Source organism: Pteropus medius, unplaced genomic scaffold, assembly GCF_902729225.1.
Source record: "Pteropus medius unplaced genomic scaffold, Ma_sr-lr_union100, whole genome shotgun sequence".
Taxonomy (NCBI): Eukaryota; Metazoa; Chordata; class Mammalia; order Chiroptera; family Pteropodidae; genus Pteropus; species Pteropus medius.
This window is the reverse complement of record NW_024350396.1, coordinates 242,089-264,106: the sequence shown is the minus strand read 5'-3', so window position 1 is coordinate 264,106 and position 22,018 is coordinate 242,089. Positions and strand designations below refer to the sequence as shown.

Here is a 22,018-nt window from a genome sequence, read left to right as displayed (position 1 = left end):
GTTTCACTGAACCTTTTTTTCTTCATCTCTTAAGATTATCATTCTTTTCTCTTCACTCTCTTCATGTAAGAAATGATCATCGAATTTATTTGTTTCGTCTATGGAAATTTCTACATTGGTCTGTTCCCATAATTATGACCTGTGTAGAATTCGGTTCTCTGCTCATAGCCGTGTGTGTGTGTGTGTGTGTATGTGTGTGTGTGTGTGTCTGTGTGAGTGTGTGTTTGAATATTAACATTTATGGATTTTTTTTTTTTTTGCCTTTGAGGGTATTATCTCTTTAGAGGAATAAACCCAGGCATCACTGCGTGCTGTCGTCATGGATTTGCTATGACTTAAAACATCTAAGTTCAGGTCTGTGTGTTTCTTATATAACATAAAACAAACGATAGTCGATCACTCTGGCGAACTGAAAACCTACTAGGAATAGCTTCTCCTACAAAATTAGCTTTCAACCCTAGGAGAAGCAGCAGTGAGAGGAGGTGACTTTCTTAACTGGCTTTTCTCCAGCGCTGGGAGTGTGGAGGGGGTTGGGGAGTGACATGGCACATGCCAGCAAGTGGCCGTAAGTGGCTGCTCGGCCCCGTGCTATTCGTGACTTCCTGGGTCCAGCAGTTTTTGTCTGACCGAGCGGGGAGCAGCAGAGGAACGTGGGGTTAGACGACGAATAACTCACAGCATCGTTGGGGAAACAGGCGACCTCAGAGTTCGCGCTGACCGGCAAAGTTGTGGCCACTCCCGTCGCCATGTAGTGACCCCCGTCAACCTCCGCACTCCCTCGGGCGAAGTCTAGGTTGCTGGCTTTGTGGATTTGGGGCACAGTTTGAGCAAATTCGTGCTTGGCCTTCATTTCTGTAGTTCCTCACAAGTCGATCTTGGCGGGGGTGCAGTGGCATTCCATGCCGTTCGCCCTCTCAAAAGGAAGAGGAACCCTGTCCTCGTTTTTTCTTATTTTGCCTGTCTTGTGTCTATTTCCTACCCAAGAACGGGGAAGTGGCGTCATGTCCGCAGCCCCTGTCACCCCTCGGCCCGGCAGACCTCACGCGCTGCGGTTAGTGATGACCCAGAACATGGAGCGCTCGCCCTTCCGAGTTCAGCCCTCGTCAGACACATTCCCCGGGGCTTCGATCTGTGTCCGAGAGGAATCCCGACTAACAGGGTCGATTCCTTGGCTTTAGAATTTCACTCGGTTCAGTTATCATCCTATATCCTCGCGAGATGCCAGACACCGACACATTTATTTATTCAGAATGACAGTCGCACAATCATGACAATGACGGGTATGAATATGAAAACTGCCGAGTGTATTGTTTGATTGCCATATAACTTTTTTTAAACAAAAGCCTTGCGACGCGCTCCAGAGGTCACGCTTGCCCCCATCTGTCTCTCTTCCCCTGCCCCCACGAAAAATTTGCCAAGCGTCTTCATATATTTATCCACATCGGTCATTCTGAGTTATAACCATGATCATATATTGATGCCCCTCAACGTACGATGTGATGGCAGCGTGATAAACCATCACGAGCGGCCAATAAATACCCTAAGTCAAAAAAACCCAGCCTCCCAAGTGTCACAGTGTCACGTAGCTTCCCTCGAAGGCACCCGGAACACTCACCTGGGCTGACGGCTGGGCCACGTTACCTGACACGGTGCCTATTTCACAGTAAAGAGTTGGCGATCTCATCTGATTTATCACGCATGTCACTTTGACGCCATCGTGAAGTCCAGAAATTCTAAGTGGAACCAGCGTCCGTCGAGGGCCGTCGGTAGTTATGTGTGGCCGTGCTCTTACACTTATGATGAACGTGGTCCGCCAGATGCTTTTCACGCTTTGGCATTTACCAGAATCCCCTGAAAGGCTTTCTGCAATGCAGAATCCCAGGCCCGCGCATCCAAATCCAGCTTCCGCAGCTCTGGGTCTAGACTAGAGGTGTCAAGTGCAGCGGGTCACTGCAGGTGTGTTGACACACTTTGAGTCAGGCTGCGTACAACCCTGTGATGTCATCGGACTTGTGAATCGTTACACGTACTGATCACTGAACAATCCCCGTCATTACATTCGTAAACTCTGTATCTGTGTCACATGAGGCCAAGAATTCATTTATTCCAGCCTGTAACTATAGAGAGAAACCTACTTTGTAAGTTTGCTCAAATAATTCCCTCATCGTACACATTAGCTTCACTTAACTCGTATGCAAATATCATTGCAGTATAGGTATATATACACACACATATATATATATAATGTATATTATGATATTTAACAAGGCGTCTCTTAAACAAAAGTTAACATCCAGCAGTTTCTTAGCACATCTTGTTTATATTTTGTTTCAAAACAAACTTGTATCTCTGAAACAGTGCTTGACGGTTGACAAGCATTGCATTTTCCCTCCACCCAGTAATTAGGAGCTCGTGGAAGAGAGAAGTCTAAGGTGACATTTGTGAAAAGAGATCTGCATCTCACTTTCTCAAGCCCTAACCATGTCACATCCTTGCGGACGGAAGGGAAGGGGCCTGGCGTCTGCAGCAAAGCTCCACGAATGACTTCTCGTCCCGAATCACGGCCCTGGGAGGCACGCCACCCATGCTGGGTTCCCTCATGACTGCACAGCTGGCGGATAACATTGCAGAAGGTTTGCTGCACGTCATCTCTTGAGAGAGAAATGAGTCTCGCACACAACCAGTATAAAATGCGTGGACCCCGTTCCAAATCAAATCGCCTCCACCATCCTGTCACTCCGTACCTGTCTCATTCTTGAGCTGCCCCTGAGGACTGTGCGTTTTGAAAGGAGGTAGGGCCAAGTGTACTCTGTTAAAAGGATATGTTTTTATCCCTTTACATATATTTCATGAAAGCATGAAATGTACCTAGGATGAGTATGAGAACATGCAGTTTATAGAACTCACTTGATTAAACAAAGAGGGAGAAATAAGCAAATATCAGGTGTGAAGAGAAGATGTGTATCTGTCTTCGAAACTCAAGACCAGGAGTTTCATCTTGTTTGTACAACACACCTATGAAAGAATTCCGAGGAAGATAAATTTTAAGGAAGACTTGGCATGAGGACTTTAAAATGTGGGCATTCAGGAAAGTTTAAAATGGGGGCGGTGGGAGCCTGGGGTGCTGGGGGTGCAGATCCTTGCCGTGGGCGTGGAAAAGGACAAATGAACGCACTCGATGCTTTAGGAGTGAAAATCAGCCCGCCCCGTCCGTTCACCGCATAGTGGGGTTTTGAGAAGAGAAGCCAGGGCGTAAATAAGAATTGAAACGTTGCAGCCTGTGCAGTGGGAAATATGATCGGACCGTGGGCCAGGAAGTGAGAAAGACGCCGATTCGGCCCGTTTGAGGGGAGCCGAAGATGTGTCTCAGCAGTGGACACCTCGGGCGTTAGCAAAGGAGAGGACGTCTGGGTGGGAGATGCCACCACGCTGCGGACTTTGAAAGCTGGGACCCGTGCGACGGGCACCCCCGAAGGCCCAGATCGGCATCTTATCAGATTGCAGGTGGTGGGCGCATCGGACAGGCGGGTCGTGCCGGGGTCACCAGCTCACGCCGGGGTCGCCAGCTCACGTCGCGAGCTCCCGCCTTATCGGAGGGTTCGCTTTTGTGTTGCCAGAATGAGTACGAATTCCCTTTTACCTGCTTCTACATCTGTGAGAAGGCCAAGAACAATATTGATTCTCCTATACTGTCCATCTGTTAGGGAAAAAAATGAAAAAAAGAAATATTTGGTTTAGGCTGAGTTCCAAACTTAATACTTGATTTTTTTCCCCATGAGCTTTGTGGACACACGCTGCATCTCCACATACAACTTGCTCCCACTGGTTTCCTGGATTTGCTACAGAAAGTACTGTTAATCCAAAGTCGGTGGCAGAAACTCAGCCACAATCTCTGTAGTGCCTTTTTGTTGCTTCTCTGAGCTACGCTAAGACTGTAAAACACCTCAGCTGTGAACTGCCTGAATCCCATCTCACGAGACATCTTCTTTCCTTTAGAGATGATGTTTTATAGTTTTCTAATTGTCTCACTGCTGAAACAGCTTCAGCGCTACAAATCTGGAATGTCAAAGGACATAAAGAAGAAAATTATTTTAAAAAAATAAAACCATCGTTAATAATATAGTGATTATTCTACAAAAAAAATGATCCAATCAAAAAATGGGCAGAGGACCTGAACAAATACTTCTCCCCAAAGGACGTACAAATGGAAAGATGCTCAGCATCGCTAGCTATTAGGAAAATGCATATCAAAACCACAATGAGATACCATCTCACACCTGTTAGAATTGCTATAATCAACAGGACAAGCAATAACATGTTGGAGAGGATGTGGAGAAAAAGGAACCCTCATACACGGCTGGTGGGACTGTGAATTGGTACAGCCACTACAAAAAACAATACAGAGGTTCCTCAAAAAATTAAGAATTGATCTACCATATGATCCACCAATGCCTCTACTGGGTATTTACCCCCAAATACTTGAAAACTCATATCTGTAAAGATATTTGCACACCGATGTTCATAGCAGCATTATTCACGGTGGCCAGGACATAGAAGCAACCAAAGTGTCCTACGATAGATGATTGGCTAAAGAAGCTGTGGTACATATATACAATGGAATATTACTCAGCCACAAGAAGAGATGAAATACTGCCATTTGCGACAACATGGATGGACCTCGAGATAATCATGCTACGCAAAATAAGCCAGACAGAAAAAGTTGAAGATCACATGATATCACTTAAATGTGGGGTATAAACCTAAAAGCAACAAATGAGCAGGACAAATAAACAGGGACTCATGGACATGGACAATGGACTACCAGAGGGTAGGGGGTTAGGGAGGAGAGGGTAGGTAGACAGTTAAAGAAGGTCAAATATAGGGGGGAGGGGGAGGGTGAAGTAGGTAAAGGGGATCAAATAAATATATGGTCGCTGAAAGAAACTGTACTTTGGGTGGTAACACACAATAGAATATACAGATGTCAAATGATAATGTACACCTGGAAATTATATGATTGTATTAACTAATGTTACCGCAATAAACAATTCCAAAAAATATAGTTATTATGTATGTCTGTGTATATACATAGATACATACATACGCACGCATGTCGTATATAACAAGGAAACAGTAGAAGCACGAGGACTCCAAAAGTCCACTGGAACGACTCTCATTGGCTGGCCACAATGGGACAATGTCAACACTCCTCAGAATATAATGTGTACTGAATTGAAACAGGACACTCATGTAACAAGCCACACACTTGAAAACTCACTAGTTACAAAGAACTCTTAACGCTGAACCGTAAGAACACAGTTACGGGCCAACGACTAACAGACGCCTCGCCGACGAAGAGATCCAGTGCTAAACTTCAGAAGCACTGGAATTCCTGCCTGATTTTTGTAAGGTCGCAATGACATCGGAAAACGGAAAGAAGAATTTTATTACAGCGAAGACAGCGTTGTTATTTTTCTTTGCTTTCTAGATGAGCGGGCCCCATTATTTACCTTTCATTAAAATTGCTTGTACAATTATATTAAAACTATGTAGGCCAACACCCGACACAAAAACAAAAATTAAGACTGTCTAATGCAGGGGTTTAAGCACCGTTGTTCCTTAGAATATTTCTAGAAGCTTAGTGTTGACAGGGAGGGTAGAGAAAAAAATTATTTTAATCCAGTTTACCAGGTAGGCCATTGTGGACGGGAGGAGGAAGGTATTATTATATCAGCGCTCAGAATGAGGTGGTTATTGACCAATTGTTTGCTGTTACGTGCTGTTTTTAAAATAATACATGAGCTTAGCCACTGACATAACCAGAGAAACCAGAAATATTGGTACATGTGTTTCATGAGCACAAATAAAACAAGAAAATGTGTAAAAAAGTCCTTTGTAAATTACAACGTAGTTTGTGTAAAGGTATGTGAAGTTTCTCTTTAAATGTGATGGTCAATTAAAATTTTTTTTTTTCAGTTCCTTGCCTTGAAAGCATTTAAAGGTGAAAGAGCATAAATTTAGCTTGGAAAAAAAAATGTGTTCAATGTTATGTGATCTTTCTTGAAAACTGAAAATTCTACCTTTTTTTTGTTGTTGTTGTTGTTTTGTTGTTGTTGTTGTTGTTTTCAGAGTCATCCTGTTAAAAATTAGCTATGATTCCACATCTGACGAATTTCTGTAGACAAAGGAACCTCTTGGCTGGCCCGAGGTCTTACTGGGTGTTGGGGCGGGGGGAGGGGGCGTTAGTTGATTTGTAAATCAGTCTTGGCAAAAGGTATTCCCTTTTACCCTCAGTCTTCATCCTTAAGGTAAACGAGTTTCACAGTCGCTTTACGGATGCAAATGTCGTTTGCAAAATGACCACAAAATTGCAGTCAGGGGGGCTTAGAAGTTGAGTACTATTACGGACATTTCAAAGGGCCTTCCCTCTTACTGGAAGACATGCAGGTTCAGATGTCTCAGCAGCTGCAGCAATAGTAGTGACTTTGTTTGGGCCGCAATGACAGAATTCTGTAGACGGGGTGACTTATGAACAACAATCATGAATTTTCATAGTTCTGGAAGCTGATGGCTCAGGATTCTGGCATAGTTGGGCTCTGGGGAGGGTGCTCTGGCAGAGGGTGCACTGCTGACTTCTTGTCGGGTCCTCATGTGGTGGGGGAGGGGAAGGGGCTCTCTGGGGTCCCCTTCATAAGAGCACGGATGCCATTTTTGAAGGCTCCGCCCTGGTGCTGTCATCCCCTCCCACGAGCCCCAGCTCCTATTCCCAAAACAATGGGGACTTGGATTTTAATATATGAAATTTGAGTCCATTTCAAGTGGGAATTGGAGGAGGGGGTGGCGTTGGCTATCAAATACAGGTGACATGCCTGATCAAGTGGATTCAGCCAGTGTGCGCGTAGTGCTTCTTATGGACTCCAAGATTCAAAGTATTTCTCCGATGGACAATCATTGCTTCCTAGTTAGAGTTTCTGTTTATAATGCTTCAGAGAGTTGAGAAACAGGTACTCTCGATGGTGGCACATTCTCGTAAATGAATTGATTTGATTGAATTGCACACTTAGAAATGATCAAAACAGCAAAATGAATAGCATACACACATACGCATGTATCTTATATGTGTGTGTATCTTCCTATGATCTTTAGTTTTATTTGGACTCAGTTTTTGCACGGTTTGAGGCAGCATAATAATATAGTACCCTACATATTTTTTTCCCCAAAGTAAAAGACATCAGATATGCCATCAGAGACACAAAAGGAAGAGAAACTTTCAGCTGAGTATAAATTTGGCCACATTGTGTGGCAGATGAAGCAGAGGGAGAGAGAGAGAATTAAGTCCAGAATTTCTATTTCTGGCAAGACAAAGCTTTTCCCTGTCCTTTCTGCCTCTGTGGAAAGAGCAGTTTTGCTGATGAGAGGCAGGGCAGAGAAGGTTTCTGGGTGCCTCTTCCCTGCCCCGGCTGGCAGACGCACCGATGACACTGTGGATCGGACTCCACCTGTCATGTGTCATGACTGCCCACACCCTCAAACGAGAGAAATGCCCCATTTGGTGCGAAGGTCACCCTTTCCAGGCCCAAGGCCGGACAGCTGCAGCTGCCACGTGCCACCATAGGGGGCAGCACTCCTCAGAGTGGAAGTAGGTTCTGCTTCATGGTGACCACCCTGGACTGCACCGCCAGAGCATCCCACGCTATGGTCTGCAAGCGGAGGCCACACGTTTCCATTTCTCTTGACAACTCGGGGTTGTACGGATGTGTCCTCGACCCACAGTCTGAGACAGTCCAGCCTCCCCACCTCAGCTCTAAAGACCCTGAGGGCTGAGAGAGAATGGTCCTAGCTCACACAGGTGACACAGTACCCGCTGCAGAGCTGCCCTGACGAACGTGCACGGAGGACACGGGAACACCTGTCCACGGAGGTACTCAGTGCCTCCTCTCTCTCTGGGGTTTGCAACCTCAGACACTGAGACACAGCTGGAAGTCCCGAGACAGAGCACCGGGTAAGAGGCCGAGCACGCTGCCCCCTGAGTCCCTATTTTTAGCACGTTCCGCCCTTGTCTGTCATGTTTGGCAACCTTGAAACTGTTGCAGTGATAATGAAATGAGTCTGTGCTACGCTTCATCCTCGTAAATGAATATGCAGATGTATAGACAGATACATAGACAGACAGACAGAAACATAGATGATTGAAAGATAAATAGTTTAGATAGATGATAGATAGATAGATAGATAGACAGATAGATGATGAATGAATGAATGGAATGAACGAAGACAGACAGATGAACGGATGGACAATGGATAGATGGGTGGTGAATGGATGAATGAATGAATGGATGAATGGATAGAATTAGATAAACAGAATTGATAGATGGGGGTGGGTGGATGTGGGTGGGTAGATGGATGGATGGATGATGGATGGATGGATGGATGGATAGATAGATAGATGATAGATAGAAAGGTATTCGATAATGGATAGATAGATGATACAGAGATAGATGATATAGAGATATATACATAAATATAAATAGATATATAGATAGATAGGTTAGTATATACACACACATTTCTCTTTTCAGCTAGGAAATCTTTTTAATTTACTACATATGGTCTGGTTTGAAATGCCTCTCGTCTACAAAAGCTTTGGGGTAAATTCTCACTGCTTTAAAAAAACTCGCTGTGACTTTATCTAAAGGTAAATTAACCAAAACATAGCGTCGACCTTTTTTTTATAATCGGCATTATCATCAAGCCCTTATTTAATAAGTATTTTTCTTACTCGAGATAATAATAGGAACTCACACAAAACGCGTCCCACATATGCGTTGTGGTTCAAGTTAACAGGACTTGAGAGTCATGGGCCGACGAGCTAGCCATCTTTGGGAAGAAAAACAGCAAAGACTTCACAAAAATGCTGATCTTAGAACAGTTGTGAACATAATAGGTAATAATTGGTAGCTTAAGGAGGCAGAGAGCATGTTCGAAGCAGTCAAGCAAAGTAGCAGATGTGGCATGTGATAACATGAAGACAATATGCCCTCCCTCGCTTCTGAAAAATGTCTTCTTTCTTCAATAATCTTTTTTTTACTGAAAATAAACATTCCATTGGGATTTTAGCTGTTTTATATGCCATCATATTTACCTGTTACACGTGTGTGTTATTGAAGAACCTCTTTTTTTTTTTCCTTAATTGAAACAACCTTCTTAATTATGTATCATGTTAGCCAGAGAAAACCCACGTTGGAAAGTTTGGGATTATTTCTGGGTACAAACAAAAACTAGTTGATGTCACTGGATTTTGATAGAGTTGGAGAAAGAATTTATTGTCCTTATTCCATTCAGTTCTGATTACCTTATGGAAAAATAAGAATCAACCAGATTATTGGTTGTTGTCTGACCACTGATAGTATCTCACAGTAAGCACTGAGAAATGCCACCGTCATTGTCACCATGCTTCTTTTGCAGTGGAGGATAGGAGGCTGTAGCTAAACATACCAACGAATTCTGAATTAGTGTAGTGCACTTTAAAAGGAATTGTGAAAATCACTGTTCACATTTATAACAGAGTGTTGTAGAAGTTATCTTTTTTCTTGCATGTATGCTACCAGACCCTGAATACGGGATAGGTACAAAATACGTATTTTTTGTACGTTTTATAATTATACTTTTATGGAAAAATATATCTTTCAATTCAATTTTCAAGTGTTTTTATTAAAAGCATATTGAACCATATAAATGCAAAGAAAAAAATTTTCTGTAAGTTCTCCAGATAACTATGTAAATGTACTCAAATAATGGCTCGTCCCCCCCAACCCACCCTCAGGTTTCAGCACAGTGCTTGGGGTCATCGTGTGTTCAAAATAAGTGTTGGGTGAATCAGCATTGCCATGATTTTCACAGCATGCGGTTTCTTTTTTGTAAACTCGCCTTTGTCTTTATACTTGGAGCACACTGTAAACACTTAAGAGCCTGGAAAAATGAAGATGCATGACCTTCACCCCGTGTCGCTTTCAGATGTCTGCAGTCAGAAGGTGTACAACCTCTCTTCATTATTCGTCGTCTGCATAATCGTAAAGTCAGAATCTAAGTAGACCGATAATTAGTTTTCCCTGATTGGAGTCATCTCATTTATTCAGAGGACATCTCTTTGTACTTATCTAGGTAGGTGACACAGAAATAAATAGCCCTGTTTATCCTGATATCAAGAAGTTCAGGCCACTTGGCGACCTGTGGGACATACGCTTACGTTATACGCCAGGCTCGGCGCTGTTGCGTGTGCTTTGTCCAGTCAGTATTCTGGGCAGTCATCATTCTGAATTCCACATGTGACAAATTGGGGCTTTGAAACCTCGAGGAACACAACTGGGGCATAAAAATTTAGGAGCGACTGAAGAAATCCACCGAAAGCAAGAACTCGGCTCCCAACCCCCGAGCACATACCCTTCATACAAAGCGGTTAGTTCCACGGAAATTCCCCTAAAGCCATTTTCTGCATTAAGACGTGGTGACGATCAATCAGGGCATTTTTGAAAAGGGACCTGGTTGGAAGAGGGAAAAGATGAAAGATCATTTCCCCCGCCTCAGGGGTTGGACCAGGCCGGCCTTGGGGTCGGTCTACAGGTGGCGCTGTGCTTGGTGAGCAAGTCGTGTCCCAGGTGGTGTCTACAGGAGGAAGGCACGAGTGTAACGTGTACGAGGCGGTCCGCAGGCCGTGCAGAGAGCATTCTCGACACAGGACATTGCATATAAGAAGACACAGAGATATGCAAATGCAAGAAGCAGTTAACGAGTACATGTGACGGATTGGTAGGCTAAAGACATATGTAGGACAAGGCCAGTAATGGGGACACTGGACACCAGGAATGTCCCTGGAAGTCCCACAGGGCCTGACTTTAAAACACACTTGCTAGTGTGTGTGTGTGTGTGTGTGTATGTGTGTGTGTGTGTGTTCCTCCTGAAGAAGGAAATATGAATTGTGAACAAAATATAAACATATTTAAAATTAAGTGTGAATCCCTATAACTACATTTTAGAGATAATCTTATTTGATAACTTCCTTCCAGTGTTAATATTTTTACACACCCACTGCAGCGTGCTAATAAAAACAAGATCATACGATTCAGTATTCAGCAATTCACTCTTTTCTCTTGAGAGATCTTAGATGTGTTTCTATGTTCACACATAGAAACGCTCCTTATGATTTTATCCAAATGAACAGCTTCGTGTTATATGGATTCAGCCAACAGAATTCATGCAGCAAATCTCCACTTCACGGTCGCGGAGATGGCTGTCATCCTTCTTATTTTCAAAATTATATTCAATAAGACTTGTAGGCCTTCGGGTGGCTATTTTTATACATTTTAATAAAGTTTTTTTTTTTTTTAACAAAGTTATCATAGAAATAGAACTTCCAGGTGAAAAGATTTCAAGTTTTCATTTTCGTGGGTCTCGTCCCTTCTTATACATTAAGGAACACCGTGGCGTGAAAACAGATCACAAGAAGCCAGGGTAAGGAACCCTGTGTCTCAGGCACAGGGCTGTGGGCTCAGGGGGGTAATGAGATGTGTGAGCTCTTGAACAAATAAAACCCAAAGGATCTGACCTCCAATTAAATGCAAGTCATCGACAAATCTGGAGAAATGTTCGAGTATGAGGCTGTGAATTAAAAAGACTCCACATCCTCACCCACATTTGTTTGTTGACTGATGATGGCCATTCTGACAGGTGTGAAGTGATATCTCATTGTGCTGTTGATTTGCATTTGTCTGATGATGAGTGATGTTTGATGTTGAGCATCTTTTCATATGTCTATTGGCCACCTGTGTGTCCTCTTTGGAGAAACTTTCTATTCAGGTCCTTTGCACATTTTTCAATCGGGTTGTTTTTTGGTGTTAGGTTACCTGAGTTCTTTATATATTTTAGATATTAATCCCTTATCAGGTTATCATGGGCTAATATCTTCTCCCATTTATGGGGATCGCTTCATAAATTATATAGATGTCTAACCATTATGCTTTATAGCTGAAACGAATATAATTTTGAATGTCAACTGTAATTGAAAAAAAATCAAAATAATCTAAAGTTGGCTCAAAGGGTAACTACCAGTTTCTACTTCTTAATTCATTTCATTGGGATGTGAAGTCCAGCATGAGGAATATAGTCAATAATATTGTAGTAACCATGTGTGGGGCCAGGTGGCGGGGGCTAGACTAACCGATGGGGGGAGTGACTTCAGTGATATAACTTAGTTATAAACATCTAGTCTGAAACTAATATATTATTGTATGCCAGCTATAATTGAAAAACTTTTTAAAAATTTAAAAAATAATAAAATTGGCTCAAACAGGATTCGGCTCCAGATTGGCCATCCCCCAATTTTTATCACTGTGAAACTTTTTACCTATTATCTTCACATTTTGATCTATGTCGTATAATCGAGAAACTGTGTTTATGAATTTTTATTTTGTTTCTAAAACGTGACTGGTTTCAGCTTTGTGAATGAATATAATTTCGACTAAAGTACTTGAAAACACCTGTGCAGCCTCATTCTAAATAATTGTGCGGAGGTATCATACATTTTATGAATCCCATTAATAATTTAATGGTCCCTAACTTTGTAGACCTGTGCGATAGGAATGACGCATCCTTCAGAACTGCCTTAGATTTATTCTACAGACATTGGAAATAGAATGTGACCCTGTGGAATACTGAGGTGGTAATTACGTGGCATAGTAGGATTGTCAGTTATCACTCAAGTCATTTTTAAGTGAAGGAAAAAAGCAACCAAAAATAGAGACACTAAATTTCGATCAGCTTTACTCGTCAAGACGGTAGAATTTGAATATATATGCCTTTTCTTCTCTACCACCCGTTCCATCCTTTATAATGTATGCCCTTTGCTCAGCCGTAAATGATTCCAGTCCCGAAATTCAACTTTCATCTTATAAGAAATGCACCTGGCAAGTGATTTCTTATAAACATCAAAGAATATAAATGTATCTTTATTTGACTGGTTTTCATTTTTATACTTCTGCTCTAATTCTCATCAGATTTCTTTTGGGAGGCTCATTTATGTGACCTAAAGTAAACTTTATCCATTTTCATTGAAGAGTTTTTATTTAAACAGTTCCTCTTTTGCTTTTATTCAATTAAATTAGTGTATATCTATAGATAGATAGATAGATAGATAGATAGATAGATAGATAGATAGATACACATACACAAAGGCACGTATATATGTATGTAAATACATATATATTATGTATGCATACATAATGTTGCAAATTCTCACTCTACACAGCAAAAACATAATAAGCAAATAGGTCATTTGGTGAGCGTATATATATATTTCATATATACATATATATTTGCATGTATATACATATATATTTCTTTTGAAAATACATTTCAGATGCTAGATTAATTCTATAAATTGTAGTTTAGTATAGTCAAATTGTGAAAAATACTTCTGTTTTCACTTAGCAATTATCTTCTGGTTAATGGTCACCCCCCAAAATGCCTACCGTGCTTGCATAATAAACTATTTTCTAAAGGAAGAAGGATTGGAGCTTTAAAGTCCTGTTACGGATGAACAAAGAGACCACCGCACCTGACCCCAGTGGGTTTATCACCGCTGACCTTCAGTGCCTGCAAAGCCATGTGACCTAAACCCCCTGGTCCAAATCAAAAAAAAAACAAGAAACGTTTAGACGTGATTACCTGTCATAAAATCCTGAACCTTTCTAATCTAGCAGCGATATTAAGACCAGATACAACGTCTATTTTTACATCATATCTATGTCATTCACCATGCAGGAAGAAATGTGATTTCTGTTTTTTAGGCATCTTTCCCATGAACTATGTTTCAGAGTCACCACACAGCCCTGAACACTCCGCTCATGGGTATATATATATTTTTTTCGTTCCTTCCAGCGTTTTGACTGGAACTCGGTGTCCATCTAGTCTCTAATATGTCTGAATTCTGTCTCTTTCACATCTCTCACTCACTGTTCCATGACTTGGGGCAGAGGTTGATTTATTTACAAGCTTCATTTCAGAGACAGAAAAATCTGAGACACCGAATATTTCATCAGCTGAAATGCTGAGAGAGTTTGGAGCTGGAAGGGACGGTCCACTCATTTAGGGCATAGATGGACAGTCACGTGCTGTGTTCATCTTCACTGGCGTATGTGTATGTTTCCAAATTGATCAGCTGCTCTCACGTGTGTGTGGAATTTCATGCCTGTCGACCCATGTCTGGATGATACGTACGACCATATTTGCACAATCAGGATAGAACAGAACGTGCTCCCTCAGAGGACATAAAATTGCTTGTATTCATTCTGCACCTGCAGTGGACACTCTGCCTCATTGATTGTTTAAAAGGGAAGGGGAAAAAAAATCCCTGGATATGGAAGGAAGTGAAGATTCCGAGGCGGAAACTATGGAAACATCAGTTCAAAAAGAAAAAAAAAAAATGTTCATTCAGTAAACTTCAGAGGCTCATGGAGGGCTCTTTCTGGCTGGATTTCTGCAAAGAATCCAGAGTCGCAAGAATCAAACCTCTCAATAGGATGCTCTGAGAACTCAGATTTGCCTGGGTGCAGAATATTAAGTAGCCTGCCGTTCGAGAGGTGACCAGAGTCGTGTTTTCCTAAACCAGTGACTTACCTCGTGTTGCAGATCCTCCTCCTGCTCTGCAGAAGCAAAGGAATCAAGTAGGTCATTTTGCAAAGTGTTGGGCAAGGGCTTGGCAGAGGCGGGCTGTGTGGAGAGAGAGCGGTTTTGCCAGGAAATTAGAAGAGCCTTCAGAAATGAATCACCTCCTCCCTTAATGGGGGGACCGGCTTCTCTCCTGGCCCCATCAGCCCGTCGTACACATAAAAACTGCGAGAAAAGAGACTTTCCATCTAAGCAAAGGGACTCGTTTTCTGAGGAACCGTGCGAAAGCGTTAGTGATGAATGCTGGGCCCGCAGCTCGCTTGCTGGCAGGGAACACTAAGAAGGAGTCGCCGATGGAATGAGAGAGGTTGGCAACGTGCTCACTCATCACAGCTATTGTCACAGTCAGTCCCCAGGCAGTTTCGGGAGGACCGGACTTGAGGGAGGTACCATCACCTTGGAGCTGTTTGTAGGTCCAGGAGATTGTGTCCTGCTGTCTGTACTTTTCAAACAAACAAACAAAACCCAAAACAGCTTTCTCGTTGTTTTCTTGTCGACCGGCCCCTCCATTTACGATGCCCTCCTGGTAGAAGGCCTCATCCTTCCCGAGTCTGTGTCAGCTCTGAGAAGCTGTCACATGAGCGCTTCTGGGATAACGCGGCTTGGGGATGTTTGAAGGCATGTACTCTGGCCGATGTGATTTTAGGGCATGAATTATTCCGTCTTCATGGCAACACTGCAGCAGGTGGCCATCGGAACTTAATAATACACATGAACTGAAGTAGGGAGAGGGGAGGATGGCATCGCCCTTGGACTAAAGAAATGGTGCAGAAAGGGGAAAGATCGCGATTTGGGGTGCGGGGAGAAGCAAATAAAAATGGCAAATGGAGAAAGCACATTAGGACTATTTCTGTTGTTGTTAAGAAGGCTTATCCAGTCCAGATTTGGGATATAAAGTTGGATTAAAGTTTGTGCAGCTAATTCAATTGAGGGGGCGCTTCGGAAAATATTCAGAGAGTTGAATCTGAGTAGCAGAGCGTGTGTCTCTTAACACAAGGACTTTGGATAGCAGGTTACCATCCTCTGCGACCCAAGAGGAACAAGAGATGAGGTGGACGCTGAAAACAGATGCCTTCGCTACGATAAACACCCAGATTGCCTGATCGGCAGCTTTTAAAGAGGAATGAAGAATCTGACACCTTGAGCAAAGTCTCGTTTCTCAATTTACAGAATCCTCCGTCTTTTCAAAGTGACGTGTACCAGCTCATGCTATTTTGGGGGTAGTCGTGGATTTTCGAATATGCTATTGGCTTTCAGCCGAGAGTAAAGAATTATAAGCGTTTGCATGTAACCGTGATGTATTTTCTACATAGAGAAACAGAGGTGCCTACTAAGCTATTTAAGAGTGCGATCTCATTATGTCTCATTTTCTTTGAAATGTAAACATTAAAAGGAGATAAAATATTAATAAGAAATTTAATGGGGAAAAGGTATCGTGTACTGCCTTTGTACCCATGTGCACAGTCTGACACGTGGATAGCAATGCAAATCCCTCCCACCACAACCCCCCCATATGCAACTTCTTTTTTCCCCGATAAACTTTTTTTAAGAGTATTTTTCATTTTGCCAAGGAAAACCGACGTACGCACCGGAATGATACCCTCGAATCTAGTAAAACGGTAGTGTCTGTTATTGTCAGACGTTATAAACGTTTTCGATTTATCTTGCTTTACAAGTGGGCTCCGTACAAACCCAGCGATGAGACATTTTATCATAGGGGCAACAGAAACAGTCACTGTGATGACCATGATTTACGTAATATAACCCTCCGCCATGAAAAATGCCGTCGCTTCTCACGGGTAGAAAAGAGCGGACGGGGTGTACGTCAAACAGCGGTGACGTCGGTGTGCTTTTGATTGTCCACCACCCAAAATATCCTGTGTTCTTTCGTAGGATTCTTAAGTACCGGCGACCAGGCGGCCAAGGGCAACTACGGGCTCCTGGACCAGATCCAAGCCCTGCGGTGGGTCGAGGAGAACGTCGGGGCTTTCGGCGGTGACCCGAAACGGGTGACCATCTTCGGCTCAGGGGCAGGGGCCTCGTGCGTCAGTCTCTTGACCTTGTCCCACTATTCGGAAGGTAATGAAGGTATTCATTCCTCTGCTGGACCTGTGACCCCCACGACCGAGACATGAGCCCCCATCTCCAAAATGTCATGTGTCCACATTCTCTTCTTTTAACTCAGCTTCCTCTGCATGATTCGAAATCGAGGTATAATCGATATAGAACTTCATACACACACACACACACACAATAATAATACACACACACACACGCGACGCGACGCGATTATCACATTTCACACACACACAATAATAATATTGCTAACACCTCAATCGTGGCCAATAGATGTGTTAGAGGATGGGAAGTAGCTTCTAGCACCATTTTTCTAGTTTTCATTGTTTCAACTCGTGAATGACTTCAACAGATCAAGTTTCAACATCATTTCCTGCAGCTGCTGTAAAACATTAGCCTTTAGAAACAACTACGGAACTCAACACTTACACATTTCAGACAAAATTATAAACCCTGGGACGGCAGTCCCCGGATGACGTTGGCGATGTCCTGGCAAAGCCAGACCGATGTCGTCTCAATATTGTGTCATCTTTGAGCAGTGCTCCCCTCTCTAGATTTGCGGCTTCCTACTTGCGGTCAGGTTGTCCTCATCCTTGATGGCTCGCGTGAGCTTACACGTCCAGCGGGCACAAACTTCTGGATCCCCAGCTCAATCTTTTATCTTGTAGCAACTCGTGATGCATCAGAACTGGATTGTGTCAGAATCCAAGGAAATGGCAGGAATACAGTAATTTTTATAGCCTTCCATCCCTTGTTCTACAAGAGTTAAAATAAAGTTTGTTTTTCTACTTCTGGACAGTCAGGTACTAGACTGATGGATGCAATGGGATGTCTTTTAAGCTACGCGTGATTTAACTCCTCAGATTTTACTCCTGAAATTGCCCGAGGTTTTTCAAGTGTCTCACCAAACAGATGTTTTTAAAATGTGGCAGAATCAATTATACAGAATTCTGGGATTCAAATGGATGCCATTTTGAAATGGATGGGGCATAGATTTTTTTTTTTTTAATACATTTTAGTTGGGCATTCAAGTGAGGATTTCTTTAGGAACGGCGAATTCCATTAATTTAATGGCAAAATTGAAACCCCTCCAATTTATTGAGGGCGGAAATAGAAATACATCTCTGCATTTATGCTCTGAAACTGATTTCAGTAGATTTGTCCTTTCCCGTGATGAAGTGGTACCTGGTTTTTTGTTTTTTTTTTTCAATGAGGCAAAATGGTCTTTGACCTTTCTTGATGCAAAGCATATTTGTAGGGAGTAGAGGACATAGTGACTGTGACAGGCTTTTGTTGATAGCATCTGGGGTGGAGAAGCAAACATTATCCCAAATCGTGGAAGGAGAAAAAGTGTGAATGTTTTTACCACGGCATCTAAAGAGTAATTTTCTTGAACAATATTTGTGGGGGGTGTGTGTGTGTGTGTGTGAGAGAGAGAGAGAGAGAGAGAGCATCCCATAAAACCGATGTGCAGGAGGGGGATGTGGGAAGAACGAGAGAGAAAGGAGAGAAAGAGACGCTGAGTGAGCTGAGAGCCAGCACGGCAGAAATTCAGATGCCCGCGAGACAATCAGAGCCTTCTTCGCCGAGTAAAAGCTGCTTTTCTATCTCCCGGCCTTTCATTTGCATGTCCACAATTTTGCACCTGCAGGTCTGTTCCAGAAGGCGATCATCCAGAGTGGGACCGCCCTGTCCAGCTGGGCAGTGAACTACCAACCTGCCAAGTACACTCGGATATTGGCAGACAAAGTCGGCTGTAACATGCTGGACACGACAGACATGGTGGAGTGCCTTCGGAACAAGAACTACAAGGAGCTCATCCAGCAGACCATCACCCCGGCCACGTACCACATCTCATTCGGCCCCGTGATCGACGGGGACGTCATCCCGGACGACCCTCAGATCCTCATGGAGCAGGGCGAGTTTCTGAACTATGACATCATGCTGGGCGTCAACCAGGGCGAAGGCTTGAAGTTCGTAGACGGCATAGTGGACAATGAGGACGGCGTGACGCCCAACGACTTCGACTTCTCCGTGTCCAACTTCGTGGACAACCTCTACGGTTATCCAGAGGGGAAGGACACCTTGCGGGAGACCATCAAGTTCATGTACACGGACTGGGCAGACAAGGAGAACCCCGAGACGCGGCGGAAGACCCTGGTGGCTCTGTTTACGGACCACCAGTGGGTGGCCCCCGCCGTGGCCACGGCGGACCTGCACGCTCAGTATGGCTCGCCCACCTACTTCTACGCATTCTACCACCACTGCCAAAGCGAAATGAAGCCCAGCTGGGCCGACTCGGCCCACGGCGACGAAGTCCCCTACGTCTTCGGGATCCCCATGATTGGCCCTACAGAGCTCTTCAGCTGTAACTTCTCCAAGAACGACGTCATGCTCAGCGCAGTGGTCATGACCTACTGGACGAATTTCGCCAAAACCGGGTATGTTCTCCCCCACCCAGGGTACGGCCAGCCCTCAGCGTGTCAGGCTCCCCGCTGCGAGCTGTATGTCCATGACCACACGCAAGCACGCACATGCACACACGGACACACGCGCGATAATAGTCACTTTTCTCCATCCATGGAGACCGTGTCTTTTCTTTACCCCTAAGTCGCTCTCTGTCAAACCAGATTTTTATGGCGATGCGAGCTGCATGCTAAAAATTCTGTTTTGTAGCTGTTGGTGTAGGATTTAGACATATTTGTAGCTGTTGGTGTAGGATTTAGACATATTTGGCAATTCTATTGAAAGCTGATCGAGGGGTTTCAAATCTAAATAGGATCGTGTCTTATTTGGTAAAAACGAAAAATAGGGTCATCAAAACGCATGTGGTACATGGTAATTTGTGCTTATGGTGTAGCCGCAGGAATGAAGTAGATCTCACACTAACTGTAGAGAGCTGCTACATGTGTGTTTGTCTGTGTGCATGCGTACCCGCACAGGCACACCCCATCTTACTGTGCTTTGCTTTGTTGAGCTTTGCAGATACTCTTTTTTTTTTTTTTTTTTAAATTTAAAGTAAGACCTTCCACCAGCAAAAAGATTCTAAGTCACTTCAGGCTCGGATAACGCTTAGCAATTTTTTTAGTGGTAAGGTATTTTTAATTGAGATATACACATTATTTTTTACACACAATGTAGTCAGTAGACTACAGCATAGTGTAAACATAACTCTCATATTCACTGGGAAACCAAACTATGCATATAACTCACTTTACTTAAGATATTAGCTTTATTGCAATGATCTGGAACACAACTGGCAATATCTCTGAGGTCTGCCTGTAGATAGACATATAGATGACAGATAGGTGGAGGGATAGATAGATAGATGATAGATAGATAGATAGATAGATAGATAGATAGATAGATGGAAGATAGATGTTTGATACATATAGGTAGGTAGGTAAGATAGGTAGGTAAATAGATGATAGATAGTTGGATAGATAGGTGATAGATAGATAGTAGAGATAGATGACGGATAGATAGACAGATGATGATGACAGATGATGATGATAGACAAATGATTGATAGATAGATAGATGATAGAAAAATGATAGATAGATGATAGATAGATAGATAGATAGATAGATAGATAGATAGATAGATAGATAGATAGATAGATAGATAGGCAGGACCATGCCCTATTCTGTCACAGAATATATTTGACGTCTACCCTTGCAATCCTGCATTCTCTCAAAGCAAAAAGAGTTACATGGCATTTGCCAAATCGTGGCCATCCATCCTCTTCACACTCTGCCATCCAAACACATCATTCTTAAGATCTGAGCACCGCATCCTCACTCGCTTTGCCCAGAACCACATATTTTCCCCTCACATGTTTTGGCAACAGACTTCACATGATTTTCCGCAATCGAAAGCCAGGATTATTCGTCGTCGATTTAACGGAGGCATCAAAAAATGTGAAATCCAAACAGTGCCATTAAAATCCCGTTAGCTCTTCTGCCCGCCAGAGGCTCTGAAGCTGAGATTCTCTCATTGTCTAAAGGAAGAGAAAGAAAGAGATAAAAGACATAGGTGTTCATGAGGTGGCTAAGACGTGCTAACACGCAGGTGCGCACCTTCCCCTGTCAAGGACTGAGCCAGGATTGAACACAGCCCGCTGTGCTGTGCCTGAGCGCTCTTGAATGCCACCTCTCCATTTTCCTAAAGTCACCTAACATGTGGGCACGTGAAATAGCCTAGGCTTACATCGCTGGCCGGATGTGCTCATGTGGCCGCGAGTGGTGTGCATGCACACTGCTTCTGGCTTCCGGAATGTGGCTGGGGCAGATGGGAAAGCGGCAAAGACCTGGAGAAAGAATAGCCCCCAACCGACGGGAATCCCCCAGTTCAGGTAGAGATCGCACTCAGAGAGTGAGATATAGATGCTGGGGGCCTGGGGTGTTCGTCGGGAAAGTCCGCGCTTGATCCAAGGCGCAGCTCTTTTTCCTGTGCAGCCTGGGTGCAGCAGAGCTGAAGTAAGACTTAGAGGTGTCGATGCTGCGAGTTTTCCTAATTCATTTGTAGAGGTTGTTGGAATGACTCAGGTCGTCTTTAAAGGACGTCACTCAGAACTTCATTTAATGTGCAGTACAAAGTGCCATTTGAAAGGTAAGTAAAGTAAGAGGTAACGTTTCAGTGGCAGCTGGTTTAACAGGCAGAGGATTGAGCTGATGGGCAGACTCCGGTGACTTAAGGATTTGTCAGTAGATGAGCAGGGCCTCAGAGATCGTCGCTCGTGCAGACGGTCTTCCTGTCCCCAGGGAGCCGTTTTAATGGTCCAGGTGAGAAGAAGAAGCCAAAATGATGCCCATAAGGGGACAGCGCAGGGTAAGCCATATCCGATGTCCCCGTGTGAGGTGAGCGGCTTGACCCTGTTCTCCGGAACACCCGCACAGGCTGTGAGCCACAGACCAGGACAGAACACAAACGAGTCCCAGTGACCACTCCCTGTAAGCGCTGGACAGACACGAGTTTGAGTAAAACGGAACAGCTCCCCATAGGTCGATCACCACACAGTCCTGCGCAGGGACGATGGCCTCACCCCAGGACACGTGCCACCATTATCTTCCAGTGGGACTTCAAACCCCTGACCTCACACACAGCACACCAAGATTTCCAGTGGATCATACGTCTGCCAAGATGTTTCTTTTCATGCACCTTAACGTGACAGGTCTGAAGTCACTTCCATCTGGGTTTAAATGTGCATATACTGGTGTGC

At 43.6% G+C, this 22,018-nt stretch overlaps 1 protein-coding gene across 7 annotated transcripts in view; it reads left to right on the top strand.

Annotated features, from left to right (window-relative positions):
- NLGN4X (neuroligin 4 X-linked) overlaps positions 1–22,018 on the top strand; it is a 247,268-nt gene that overhangs the window by 220,661 nt on the left and 4,589 nt on the right. For all 7 annotated transcript variants that reach the window (XM_039839641.1, XM_039839634.1, XM_039839640.1 and 4 more), the window contains 2 exons: positions 16,615–16,800; positions 18,449–19,238. In XM_039839641.1, coding sequence (XP_039695575.1) covers positions 16,615–16,800; positions 18,449–19,238 — 976 coding nt within the window. The remainder of the gene's footprint in view (positions 1–16,614; positions 16,801–18,448; positions 19,239–22,018) is intronic.